Source organism: Perna viridis, chromosome 10 (assembly GCF_037379345.1).
Source record: "Perna viridis isolate PV_CMFRI_1.1 ecotype Kerala chromosome 10, ASM3737934v1, whole genome shotgun sequence".
In the NCBI taxonomy this organism is placed as follows: Eukaryota; Metazoa; Mollusca; class Bivalvia; order Mytilida; family Mytilidae; genus Perna; species Perna viridis.
The window spans coordinates 2087645-2102217 of NC_142454.1; the positions used below are offsets into that span (position 1 = coordinate 2087645).

Genomic DNA, 14573 nt, shown 5'->3' on the forward strand with positions numbered 1-14573 from the left:
AGCTCTTCTCCTCTGACACTATTTGGCCAATTGGAACCAAACTTGGTATAAATGTTCCTGGGGATATCCTTCATAGAATTGGTGTGGGGATTTATATATGATCCGACAAAAAAAAACATGGCCGTTGTTACTAAAAATAAAATATAATTAAATAAAATAAAATAAAAAATAAAACAGGAATCAGACAGTAGTTTTTCGCATATAACTCCAAAACCGTTTGGTTTTGCCAAATTCTGACGAGATTAAAGTGTTCAGCATGATGAGATTAATCTGTTGTCAGATTTTTTTGTGTTAATCTGTTTAGCCATGTTGGGGTTATTTCCCTTTTTCAATTAAGTTTTTTTTTGCTATTTTAATGTTATTTCTTTCAAAAATCTCCTCTGACACTAATTGACCGAAGTTTTGAAGGAACTCTGATTCATGATAATAAAGAAATGGATGGGCACAATTAGTGCCAAATGGAATGCCATTACTTTGTTAAAAACTTGTCTTTTCAAAAGTGACCAACATGTTGTCGATGAGAAACTCTTGCATACTGGTCTCCTGTAGCTCAGTGTAGAATTTTTGTATTTTTGTTTTGTATAGTGGTAAAAGATACAGAATCGTTGCCAAAAACAACAAATTCGTGCTAATTACCATTCTAGAAGTTCAATACTTGTGGAGGATTTCTTTTAGACGGGTTTTCAATTTATCGTGCGGTAACGTTAGATATAAAGTTGAAAAGTCAAAAATGTTTTATATTATATCGAGTTAACTTCAGCAAGTATGTGTTGGGAACCCACAATAAACCTAACTTTTGTTATGCTTTAAAGTAATTCATTTACGACAGGTTTTGTGGTTTATGTAAAAAAAACTGATTTTGAGAGTGCTAGTATTTATTGAAAAAGTCCATAGGCCTATTCATATCTGGTCTTGCATCAATTATACATATTTTCTCAGTTTTCATGTCTTTAATTCATCTGAATTGGCTTTAAATGTAGAAGGTTGCTATATAGTGTTCACTTCCAACAATTAGGAGAATGAGACGAACCAATAAGTGTTAGCGTATAAGAACTGCCACATGGTTCTATAAATAAAATTTGTCAGTAGCATTGTTTCATTTAACAAAAAAATATACCTATCGCAAAGCAGGAGCTATATGGTGATTGTTCCATTCTAGTAACTATAAAAACATTTATACCCCCCTCACAAAGCGGTAGGTTTATAAATAGTGATTGTTCCATTCTAGTAATTATAAAAACATTTATACCCCCTCACAAAGCGGTAGGTTTATAAATAGTGATTGTTCCATTCTAGTAACTATAAAAACATCTATACCCTCCTCACAAAGCGGTAGGTTTATAAATAGTGATTGTTCCATTCTAGTAATTATAAAGACATTTATACCCCCCTCACAAAGCGGTAGGTTTATAAATAGTGATAGTTCCATTCTAGTAATTATAAAAACATTTATACCCCCTCACAAAGCGGTGGGTTTATAAATAGTGATTGTTTCATTCTAGTTGACTAAAACAATTTTACCCCTCGCAAACGGGAGGTATAAAGTGGTTTTGTTGTACGTCCGTTCGTCCGTCCCTAGCTTTTATCTGCAACTTCTCTAACAACTGCAGAATGGAATTTAATGAAATTTTCACAAACTCTTTATTACAATAGGTGATTTTGTACAACATGGACTTGATTATTAGATGAGCAGAGAGACCATCTTTTCATCCGCAAATCACTTAAAACCACTAAATTCTAGTTCGGTTTACGATTGATATCAATACACTACAAGGAAAAACCATAATATTTCTAAAGAAAGAAAGCCCTTACAAGTACTTTTGAATATGTTAATAGAGTACAGATTGGTGTAAAATTTCTTTAAAGTGACTTTCACAGTAATATAAAGTCTACAGCTTTGTCAATATTACCGGACAAAAAATGACCAAGTCCTACAACAGACCGCAAGGCTGTTTTAGCAACCTCCTTTGGTCTTGAATGGTTCTCGTGTTCAGTTGGTAAATTTACCCTGCTTAAATTCAAATTGACTAGAGCTAACACATTATTGTGTGTCAATGAAACCGCTTTTGTAAAAGCTTTCTCGGCCACACAAGGGTTTTCTGCGATTACTCCACTATATCCTAGTAATTCATAATCCCCATAACTACCTACTGAGTCACAATATGTTTCAAATTTACTAAGAATGTCACCAAGTCTTGGAGAGTTTGATTGTGAGTATGCTTGAACTAAAAAATAATAAGCAAATGATATCGAACGAGCCAAGAAGCATCCATTATGCTTAACCTCTCTCTGAAGTTGTTCGTTGAGAGTGGTTGCCTCGGCAGGGTAATATCCGTTCTGGATTCCAGTTTGTTTCCTTTCTTCAACCTCTGCAAAACTTTCTAACAGTGCAATAGCTTCTCTCCATCTTTCGCCATAACACAGAAAATTGGCAAAGTCTATTGTGGTTGCAAAATGTATGCCATTCTTTTGAAGAACTTCATTGTAAAGTTTTTCTGCTTGGTGCATCCGCGCTTTTCGTTCTTTAGAATTTTCACCATGGGTTTGTGCCAACGAAAAGCACATACACGCCATGTTTCCTCGCAGATATTCCATTTCGGGATAAACCTGCACTTGTGCAAGACACTTCTCATAAAACATAAGTGTAATGAAAGGTGTTTCGAGTCTGATACCCATATAATTTAGAAAGTCTACAAAAGACATTTGTACGTATTTCTGGACGAAAAACTGATAAAAATCCAAATGGTGCCAAAAAGAAGTACGTTTCTCTCCAAGCATAACAGATGCTAAATTACACTGAATGTCGGTAAAACACCCAAGCACACTGCGTCCGTTGTCTAACTGCTCAATAGACCAGATTTCATCGAGGATCAATTGTACTAAATGTCTAAATGTAGTGCTGTAGCTTAAACAATTTCCTGGTCCATAGCACAGAACCCTACAATCTGTAAATTCTAACGTCGGTGAAATAGGGTCAGCTCGAATGGTGTCGAGGACGTTCTGCACTTGAACCACCTCTTCTTTACTCAAATGTCCTATGAGGTTATTTTCCGGTAGAAAATAACTAGGTAAGTTACCCTTTTTAACGAATTCTATTAGAACGTCTAGCATATACAAGCAGCAGCCTGCTGGGTCTTCCTCCCAGGATTGCTTCGGTAGTTCATCACAACAATATAAAAACACATTTTTTAAACAGTAAGAGGATAGGTTTACATTTTCCGGGACAGACTGTTTCCGTAAAATTTTTAAATAAATGTAACACTGTCTTTGTGCGGCTGTTACAGCATATTCAGCTAAAGATTGCTCTGCCAAAGCAAAAGACAATCTCCAGCCAATGTCGGGATTCGAACTGAGTTTGTGAGACACGGGTACAATGTGACATCCACCAGACGTTATAAATTGAATAATGTCTGGTGCTAGCCATCCATTCGTTCGTTTACGTGTTGTCCAAGGAGCGGCGATTTGAGGCCAGCCGTCGCAAGGAATAGCCATTACGTGATCTTCAGGATGAGACAGTCTGTCCGTTTTGCTACGTTCTAGTGTCATTGGGGCCGGATCATTCACGGACAAGGCGGGTCCATGAGGTGTATATTCATATTTATCAGCATCTTTCCCTTCGTTGATCAATGCTAACTGACCTTCCATAAGAGCAGAGGACTTTAGATAAAATTTGCCAGTTTCACTGTCACGATAAAGTAGTTTGCTGTTTTCATCTTTTGGAGACGTATAGCAAACAAGTACGTATCCAGGACGAGTTTGACTAGTGTCAATATATATATCATTCTTTTGACCGTCTGCTGTGTATTCATTGGCAGCTGCACGAAACTCGTCCCTGATAAAAGTAGCGTCAATGTCCGACAAAAACTCAATGAACGGTTTGTCTCCCAATCTTATAGCATCTGGTATCCCATATCCTTCAAATTTACTCCCGACTGGTACAATATGTAGAGAAGGAGAAAAGTTTTCCTTTATTTTCGAAAAACCTTCCATCAACTTAGCTTTAGCATCAGTGATTCTATCTCTTTCAAAATATCGTCTAGGCAGCAACAAATGGATGAGATAAGAAAGATGCAGGGTAGGAATGTCTGCATTGTCGTCCCAGTCTTTTAAAGAATAGTTAGCGACTTTCTCCATCATCTGAAATGAATATTAACGTCAAATGATCAAATTAATAACGCATATAGATAATCTTATATTATATGTAGAAACGAGGAATAAGTTATACGGAGACAAATAGCAATTTAAACACTTAGAGGACGTTCACCCTCAGGCGCGTAGCTGAGGCCAAATTGAAGTGTAGGCAAAATTACGGCAGGGGCAGCAGGTTCACCCACCCCCCCCCCCCCCCGAAGCTCCGCGGAGATAGCGTTTTAGAGCATCATTTATGCCTCTCCTGGATGTATTTTTAATCTAAAAAAAAAATTGGCAAAATTAAGTGCAGGCAAAAGCTTTTTTGCCTAACGGCAGCTACGCGCCTGACCCTACTGGTGCACCTGGTCCATGCACTCAGTTTTAGGAGGGTCCAAGTTGCTCATTTACTTTTTTTGCTTTCTATGTATTATTTTGTTTTTTTTATGTTCTTTGTTGTGTGTGTGTCTGTTTTCCATGTCTGGTCTTTGTCCCCGGATTACGTTAATTTGATTTCCGTTAGAATCTTGGTTCCTTTGGTCACTCTTTAGAGATAAGTACAGTAACCAAAGACAGCGAAACTTACCAAGGTTTTTTATTATCGACTGCTCTTAAAAGTGAAAGTGTGGAATTATGTAGAAGATAAGATATGGTATTCAAATGTGAATTATTTTAAAGAAAGACTGGTTGTGTATAAAATGTAACAGAATGCAGTTATATATTTCAATAAAACGAAGATAATGAAACTAAACCCGTTGAAAGCGACATATATAGCAGAGACATGAGACAAAGTAAAGATAGTGGAGACAAAAATCAGGAACATTATACGTGGCCGATCTATGGGAGGATTCCCGAGGTTAATCCCTCTTGTTTTTGGTCGACTTTTATAGGTAATGGAAAACTGCCACGCCACTATCGACATATACATGTTTTCACACGAAATATACAAAGGAGAACAAGCCTTGACCAGAAATACCTTTTAAGTCGCTAATATTGTTAGCGACTTCTTGAACTCGTAATTTCAGTACTTTTACATTCGCATATGATTTGCATAATTATATATTACTACTCCACATTAAGACGCTGGTCGGTGCCGTGTTTACCGTCATAGCCATATAGTTCTAGCTTCATACGAGATCGAAATGTACCTCTTGAATATCATACACATGTGTTCTACGTGTATTTTTGTTTTTGCTTGTATGAACATGGGAAGTTTACATTAAAAGATGAAATGATCGGTTAGCATTGACCATTACCAAGATATATATATCTGGTTTCCTGGTTAATATCACAAATAAGCGAACCAAAGATCGTTAAAAATTGAGAGAAACTTGTGGAATGAAAAAATTACCTGCACTTCCTGGTAATCAGTTGTTTTGATAGAAAAATATTCGGGTCATCACGGTTATGAAAGAGTAATCATATCATGGGAACCAAAAATTCTAGTGGAAGTCACCCGATTTTATAGCATATCGCATTCGTGCCATTTCGGATGTTGAAAGCAACCCAAAATCAGTGGCACAGAATATTTGACCATTAGCAACTTTGAAGACTTCAGTCTTCGATTTTAGACTACATTCCTGTCTGCTTTGAGGATTATTCATGATTATATTGTATATTTGCACATTTTTCTAAAATCATTGTATTGAATTTCTCTACCCGAGAGGGTCGACGATTGGCGAATAAAACTATCTCATCTTATCTTTTCTTATATTTGATGACAACGTAGATAAAATAAGATCAAAGACATCACATTCATCGTAAAGTTTGATCATGAATGTCCTTTCTCCGTTTATTTCTAGAAGTAGGTCAATGTATAAGAGAGTTAGTTCAGTTAGTTCATCTTATATTCTTTGAGTATAGAGGGTACGCAAGTATAATTAATGTACATTACACCGGACATTAAAAGTGCACATATAAGAAACACTAAAACATCTTTTATTCTCGCCAAATATCGATCGTTCTTTCTTTTGCGTAGGGTTTGAGCACTGTTAGAGAGAAGAGAAAAGGCGACGAGAATCGAAGCTCAATATGATCCCATTAGAATGCCAATTATTGTTACTAAACTATGGCGTAATTTAGTCCTTGGTATCAAGGATAAGTTGATTTGATAACGTTTTCTTACGTTCCCTCAAGTTTCACAAGTTCCTTATAAACAGACTGTATCGATACCGGTGTTTGATACTCACTTTAGCCTTAAATAGATAAAAAAATAAATTTTCCTTCACCTACCTAAAGTTAATACATACAACTTTTATCCAATAGTCTGTTAAACAAATAAAACACAATTTTGATATTACAACTAAACTAAATACTTAAACACTGACCGGTATAATTCTTCCGCGTGCAACGCATAACAACATACACACAGTGTTCAACAAGGCTCAAGTATGAACAAGAAATTTTCCCATCTAAAAATAGATCAATATAAGGGATTAAAATATGTTTGCGAAATTGATGATATCGGAAGTTTTTATTCATACGTAAATTAATTTTGTATTTGCTCTCGTAACTAACATTACCCTCAAAAACATTCAAAACGACAAAATATTGGCCCAAAATATTAGGGGGGTCTTTATTTTTTTTGCTCGAAACATGTAGTAAGGTCTTAGCAAATTACCACACCCGGAAATGTCATTTAGTTACTCCCCTTGAATTTGGAAGATCGAAGACGGAGTTGTCAGACGATGCAAACTCGTCTTTTCTCATAGCTCGGAACATTTAAAACTATGGAAGGTTCATGAACGGTATCCCTCGCGGCCGACCAGCGTCGAGTAGACGATTTTTTGACAAGCTTAAATCAAAACGTCCAAATGCAATGGCAATGATCGATGAAATCGTTTTCCTGCTGCAAAGTTATGCATGTCTCAGCTGTTACAAGTCTTAATCATCAATGAAAATAAATCTGAATTTAATTGTAATATCTTAGAATTCCAAAATGTCACTTGTCGACGATCTGAAAAATGCATCAAAGTCCAACTTCATCGATGAAGTACAGTTGGAACTTTCAGACTCAAAATGGTATTGGTTCTTTCTGTCAATTGTGTTGGCTCAGGCATGGGTACTTTACCTTACTTTCTACAACTCTAGGGTCATTGGTGTCATCCTCACAGCTGTAATCAACAAATTTGTGAAGATTGGACATATCAGACTGGGTAAGCAGAGTTTGGAATAGTTGCATTCACTTTTGCAAAGGGTTGGAATTTCAGAGAATCTCTACTGGCTAGGTGACATTTTATACATTGCAGATGTCTTCAGTTAACTTACAAAATATCCTGAAAGTCAATTAAGATGTTGTTGCAGCTACATTGTACCATCTTTATTTACATAATTTCTTCTTAACCTTTTAAAGAGATAATCCTGGGCATATTACGTACCTGTTAGCCGTCCCACATTAGAGGGATGACTCCCACCAAATCAGTGAAAAATTCAGAATCTCACTCATAAAATTGTAAGATTTGTTGGAGTTTTTTTGTATTTTTTGTTAAATTACTATATTTTCTATCGAAAATACTTTATAATTGAATTTTTAAATACAATGTAAAAAATTTGCTTTTATGCCTGATTTTAACACATGAGACAGTGTCAATAGGGAAGAATCCCTCACATGAAGTGTTCCAAAAGTTAACAGATTTGAGGTATTCATTTGTATATATGAAGATAATTACATTTGACATGCTTGAAATATTAGATTTTTTGTCATTTCTGCTTTTGTTCGAATGCCCTGCTTTTTCCAGTTAATTTGAATTCTTGGGATTGACCAATCAAATCAGACTACTCATAACTTCACACTAAGAAATTAAATATTTTTATTTGTACATACAAAAATGTACAAATTTTTCAAAAAACACTGCAGTCTTCCTTGCATAGGAAAAGAGGATTTAAATAACAAAATGAATAGTCAGGACAATCAGAACTGAAACATGAGCTTATTCTACAAATTACTTTTGCCAAAAAGTTTTACAATCACTTTCATGTCTACAATGTACATTTACATTTGGAATGTCACAGTAGTTAAATTGTAAATGTGTTTTGCCCTTTCACGCCAGTGCTGTATTTTAATGAAACTGATATTTGTACTGAACAAAAAACTTTTTTTGTAAACCCTCAAAGAAAGTTTTAATTGTTTCAATGTTAGTGCATACAAATTTCTCATAATTTCAGTACATGTGCATTGGGTGAAATGGCAAAAACATTTTTCTCTATTTATAGCATATGTAAATACTATATATATTTCATTTTCATAGGTTCTTTGTCATTCTCTGTTCTTTCCGGTAAGATCATGTTTAGAGATGTCCATGTGATTACTGAAGATTTCTCTTTACGGATACAGTTTGGTTGGATAATTTTTAAATGGTGGCGACCTTATATTCCAAAGAGTATTAAAGAAGGTAATTAAAATAAAAGAAAAACACTGTTATGACTATTATAATAAACCAGAGAAAAAAATATTATCATTGTTGCATAAGCCTAGATGTATTTATCTGATATTTAAAATCCTTAACAAGATGCAAAGTCAATCGCCTTTGTGATAAGATTCAAGACAACATCAAACTACTGGGAGTTTGGTTGATAAACAGTCAAAAACTTCCAAAAATTCTGTCTGACCATCTGAATTTTTGTCTGATATATCTGTCAGTCAGACAATATTTCATAATGACTGCTCTATTTTAGATTTGTCACATTCTGAATCAAGAGTTATGGTATTTTTGGATGACTTTGAACTTCACATATACAACAGATCAGGAAATTATTCAAAATTAGAGAAAATGTTTTCTGGAACAAGTGATGAAGAAGACGAAACGAATTCAAAAGATACCACTGAAAATGATGAAAAGAAAAGGTAATATACTTACATGCAGGGGTCGTGCTGGGCTTCGCCGTTGTTGCAATTTGCGATTTTTTATTTTATCTGGTGACAAAAATAACCAGTTGGCGATTTTTTTGGCGCCTAGGTTTTGTATATTAAAATTGACCAGAAGTTTATCAGCAACGGATATCTCAATAATTAAACAATTGTGTTGACACCTGGTCAAAGTTAATTGACCATGACCAATTTATGACTGAAGGCAATTAAAGGTAATTAGACCAGGCGACCGTGACTGACAATATCCTCATGGGAGGTGTCAATCAAATGTCAATATATTATTGAGACAATCAAAACTCTCATCATCTGGTCAAAGGTAAACACAATTATGTCCATGTGCATGTGGCTACATACAAGCTTCACAGTCCTTTGATACATTCAGAAACAGACTTACCTTATAACAGAATAAATTAAATCCAACTAACAATGATTATGCCATCAGGAAGTATCTAAAACACTTCGAAATGAAAGAAATTATAAAAGAAAATGGGTGACATTTGTTTACACTTTTGCCATGTGACTTTTTTGGTGGTAAAATCAGTAAAGAAATAGAATGGGGATTCCCAAAATCTAATTAAGGAAATACTATTCAGATACCAGGATAATTAAACAGGTACACAATTAATCCTCCATGGTACAAAATGTAGTTTGCTAGAAAATTTATCAATTGAAAAAAAAGAATCAAGTTTGTTAAAAATATAAAAAAAAACTAAATTATATTGTAAGATAAATTAGACTGTAAAGGACAAAGATGAACATGTTTTAAAATCAAGGACTATATGAGAATAGTATTATAAAGTCCTTGATAGAAATAAAATACCTGTTTCTAGAGTAGTACTTTATTATTTTATGCATATGAAAGTGACAGACTAGAGCTAAAAACCTGCTTAATACATGCATCAAGATTGAATCTTGGGTACATGTATGTCATGAATGGAGAGGTTATTTTGATGAAATGATAAAGATAATTCATTAGTGGACTTAATACTGTCATATTTAAAAAAAAAAAAAAAAAAAAAGTGTAATATTTGTTTTTGGCACCCTTTGGCTCTAATTTCTGAAAATTGGTGATAAAAAATGGCAGCTGGTGATTTTTCTGGTGACAGAATTTTGGAAGCCAGGGCAGCCCCTGCACATGTACATGTATCATATTTAATTAAATGAAATTTTCCTTAAAATGTATTAAATAGAATGCATACAAGAGATTTAACTTTTCAGACTGTGTTTTGATGGTTTTGAAGATGGAAGCAATTGTTTTGTAAGGTTTATTGATGTGGGTTGTCTGTCTTTATATTTTTGTTGACTGTGCAGTACTCTAATGCAGTTGAATTAAAGTATATATTGAAGACCCATGGATGGCCTTGAGCTGCCATTTTTACTCGGAAGTCATGTGACTTCTGAGTCTTAAAACCATCTGATGTCAATCAAAAGGACTTTTGGTTGATAACCGCCTTAAAGTACTTCCACAGCGAAAAAAATAGGGCGAATGTATATTAAAATGTATCAAACTGATTATCTCATTTAAGTACATTGCCTGTTTTTACAGTATACGATCGAAATTATATTTTACATGATTGATTGCCAAAGAAAAATTCAGATACATATATAGAAGTTTGAACTATATTTTATTAATGCCTTTGATATCCATACATGGATTCCACATGATTGGCTATGTTTTAAATTGAAAATAGGTTGTCAAGATTACACATTGAGAATCAAATAAAAATGAAGTGAAACAAAACAACAACAAAAAAAAGAAAATAGAATTAAAATTGAAATTTTGAATGATCAGTATTCTGTTAATATGTAGCTTTAGTAGCACTTGGTGAAAGCATTGATCCCATTTTAGATAATTAATCTTTTTGGAAATACAGAAAGAACAAATTACCATCAGTGGATTATAAAGTTTTTAGAATACCTATCAATATCTTCTGACTTCCAAGGCTCAATACCATTGGCACTTTGATTCATCCTGATGGGGTTGTTATCTCTTTGATATATTCACCATATGTCATTTTGTTTTAATACATGTATATTTGCTATGTCATTGTCATTTCTTTGTATGACCTCTCAACCTTCATAATTTACAACTCTTTTGACAGATTTCACTTGATGATGTTCTGAATTAAGTTGTGTACCATTTATTAACCAAATTATTCATGAAAAATCTATTAGAATACAAGTGCATGTATTGCATAATTAAAAGATGAAGAGCAATACTATAAAATAATATTTACTGTGCATATTATTAAAAAGAATCTTATCTTATCTTCTAGCTATTTATATAGGCCCTCAGTGAACTTGACTACATTTATTGATCACTGTGTATTGTCTATTTTCAGTGTATTTATAAAAAATAAAATAGAAAGAAAAGAAAAGAAACATATAACAAAAAAACATAATTATAAGAATTGAATGGTTTATTTTTTATGTTACATTGGTGTATAAAAAGTGTTGAGCAGTTGCACATTTTGGACATGAAGCGAAAATATGCTCTGGTCAACACTTTCATGTTCCAATGAAACATTAAAAATGGTGTATTCAATTCTTTAATGTTTAACTTGTTAACTTGGTATTTACAAATGATATGTTTTATCCTTAGTTCTATTTATTAGTACATTACATAATGTCATTTATTTTTTCTAATTTCAGATCAATACAGAAAACTGAGTTTATGTGGAGAGATTTAATTCCAGTTATCAAGATACAAATCAGCATTGTATGTATACCTACAGCAGGATTGTAAATCAATTTTTTTTCATATTAACAGTAACAGGTTCTGTTGCTGTCTGAAACAACATCAACTGCTAGACTATAATATGTATTTGTTGTCTTTATAACTGCTATATTATTTGTTACAACCCTCACATGTCCTGGCAATGTACTTTATTCTTCCAATTAGTTTTCGATTCATCTGTTCTTCTGTGCCTTCGCTGGTGGTTTCCAGATGAATAGTTGAGAGAAGACCTGTGGATTTCAGGCCCTAATCTAGAGGAAGAAATTAGCAAATACATCTCATTGTTTGAGCTCACTTCTCCCATTTGTCTTTTTTATAATAGATAACATAGACAAAAGTGTCAGTATTGTTATTTTTCAAAAAGAATATACTCAAATTTCTCTTTGACATCAATGTCTAGATTAGGTCCTGGGATTTGTTTCTAACTTTGCTTAGCTTTTAAGTTCTATCAGTATTAAATGCAGAAGTTTTATTTTAAGCATAACTCTATTTGTACATTTTGAGCTCTAGTTATAAACATTTGTTTTCTTCTCATTTCCTTATGTTAACACATGACAAATCAAAGGATTTCTCTTAAACTTTGCACAATTGATAAATACTGTAAAATACAGATCAAGTTTGATTTAAGGCACAATTTCATTGACGTTCTCCAGTTATGCTGTTTTAACCCCCCCCCACCCCTTACTGTTGTATTTATTTTTTATGTTCATGAATTTTTTACCCACAATATGGGGGTGTCATTTAATGTACCATTAGATGATGTTTTTGTGCCAAACGAAGGCATATTCATTTTACATGCTAATGATAGTTAGGTTTTATGTTTTGAAACATTTTAAGTGCAATTTTTGCAAATTAAAAAATGTGTGTTGCAACCAGTTTAAAGCAGAATTTTTTGGTTATTTTCATGTGGTATTCTTCCTTGATTCTGTAATAAGCTTGGTATTTTTTTCAGGGAAGATTAGTGTTTGGTAACCATTTAGTTCCTAATACTTTGATTGTGAAGTTCGATGATGGTAATTTTACTTACACAACAAAGCCCCCATCGACACCTTTTGATATACTGATGCATGATGCCAAGGGTAAAGCTGAAAACTTTAAAGTTATGTTTGTACCAAGCCCTAAATACCAGGGACCAGTTGATGAGTAAGTATCAGGTGTTTTAGTTGATAATAAATAATAAAGCAGTATGATTTTTTTCCTCAAATACACTACAAAAGGTAGGTAATGTGACAGCACATCATAGAGATAGAGAGTCAGGAAGTCTTGTATTCGTAGGGCTCAAAATTGTTATGTAGGAAATATATGAGATTTAATGGCAAGTCATTTTTAAAAGAGAATTTGTTTGCCATTACCTACACTTGTTTATTTTGTAAAACATTCTGGACATGATATCAATGATAAAAAATTTCCAGTTGACTTCTTTTATGTTGTTAAAATTGTTGAAAAAGTATAAAATGATATGGTTTTTATTTTGACTTCCAGGCCACCACGAAATATGGGTGAAGGATTTGTTGTTTTACAGACCAGGATAATAAATGTCCATTACTTTATGGACAGTCCAGGTAGTACTTTATACATGTATAAATGGTTTCTTTCTAGCTGATAGGCAAATGAAAATGTTTAATTTATGTATTTTTTTGTATGATTTTTATGAAATTACATTTCAGACATATGTTAAAGTAAGTAGATTTGCACATATATGTATACAGTTATTAGAAACATTTCATTCTTTTATGTAGGCAAAATCTATTGAATATGTATAGGAGACTCTAGGAAGAGAGTAACAAGACAGTGGCAAAGCTTTTGGGGTTTATTTGACCTTCTTTTGCTTGAAAATTTTGTATATTTTGTGCTAAATTTGGGCAGGAAAGCAAATAATGGCATGGAACCTCCATTTTCAAAACTGTTGAAATTGGCCAGATAGAATTATTAACATAGTACAATGATTTTGTAGGAACTGTACCATATGAACCAGAAAGTGTCCAGCTGGCAGATGGGGAAACAGTAGTAAGAAGAACTTACCCATGTTTTGGTATTGTAGCGGGGTGTGGAAAAAATACAGACTTTAATTATGGTCCTTGGGCAGATCGTCAAAGGTATGAATTGTACACAAGAAAAATACAAATCTTTGATAATGTCTCTTTAAGATAAAATCGCTCCATTGAATTCTTACAAAAAATTAGTTATTACAATGTTGGAAGTTTTTTTCATATCAAAGTTTCATTTGTATCTTATAATAAGTAAATGGTTGACACAGCCACATAAATGAAATAAGATTGTTAGAATCTTGCATGATTTCTTCATAATTAGCTCACCTGGCCAAAGGCCATGTGAGCTATTGCCATCACTTGGCGTCTGTCATCGTCCGTCATCGTCCGTCATCGTCGTCCATTGTTGTCATTAACAATTATACAAAACCCTTCTCCTCTGAAACAACTTGACTAATTAGAACCAAACTTGTATGAATGTTCCTTAGGGTATCCTGCATAGAATTGTTGTGGGGATTTTTGATTCGTCAAAAAACATGGCTGCTGTTACTAAAAATAGTACATAGGGGTCAGACAGTAGTATTTCACATATATCTCCAAAACTGTTAGGTTTAGCTAAATTCTGACATATGGTAAAAGTGTTCAGCATGATGAGATCTATCTCTGGTCAAATTTTGGTTTTAATCTGTTAAGCCATGTTGGAGTCATTGCCCTTTTTCAACGATTTTTGCTATATTTTAATGTTATTTCTTTCAAAAATCTTCTCCTCTGACACTACTTGACCAATTGAAACCAAACTTAGTATGAATGTTCCTTTGTGTATCCTGCATAGAATTGATGTGGGGATTTTTTA

At 33.6% G+C, this 14573-nt stretch overlaps 2 protein-coding genes across 6 annotated transcripts in view; one reads left to right on the forward strand and one right to left on the reverse strand.

Annotated features, from left to right (window-relative positions):
* Positions 1-853: 853 nt before the first annotated feature.
* On the reverse strand, positions 854-6535 carry LOC148604133 (uncharacterized). Of its 2 annotated transcripts, none has more exons than XM_088549750.1 (2): positions 6361-6490; positions 854-4137 (listed from the first exon to the last, which is right to left on the reverse strand). In XM_088549750.1, the coding sequence occupies exon 2, from the start codon at positions 4135-4137 to the stop codon at positions 1873-1875; it is 2265 nt and encodes a 754-aa protein (XP_088405876.1). In that variant the 5' UTR covers positions 6361-6490; the 3' UTR covers positions 854-1872. The 2 variants fall into 2 exon arrangements, with proteins under 2 accessions (XP_088405876.1, XP_088405875.1); XM_088549749.1 differs by having other exon boundaries at positions 855-4137; positions 6456-6535.
* A 244-nt stretch (positions 6536-6779) lies between these two features.
* Positions 6780-14573, forward strand: part of LOC148604134 (bridge-like lipid transfer protein family member 1) — a 67801-nt gene continuing 60007 nt past the window's right edge. For all 4 annotated transcript variants that reach the window (XM_088550771.1, XM_088550772.1, XM_088550774.1 and 1 more), the window contains exons 1-7: positions 6780-7283; positions 8376-8519; positions 8803-8971; positions 11648-11714; positions 12685-12875; positions 13215-13294; positions 13687-13828. In XM_088550771.1, coding sequence (XP_088406897.1) covers positions 7067-7283; positions 8376-8519; positions 8803-8971; positions 11648-11714; positions 12685-12875; positions 13215-13294; positions 13687-13828 — 1010 coding nt within the window. In that variant the 5' untranslated portion in view covers positions 6780-7066. The remainder of the gene's footprint in view (positions 7284-8375; positions 8520-8802; positions 8972-11647; positions 11715-12684; positions 12876-13214; positions 13295-13686; positions 13829-14573) is intronic.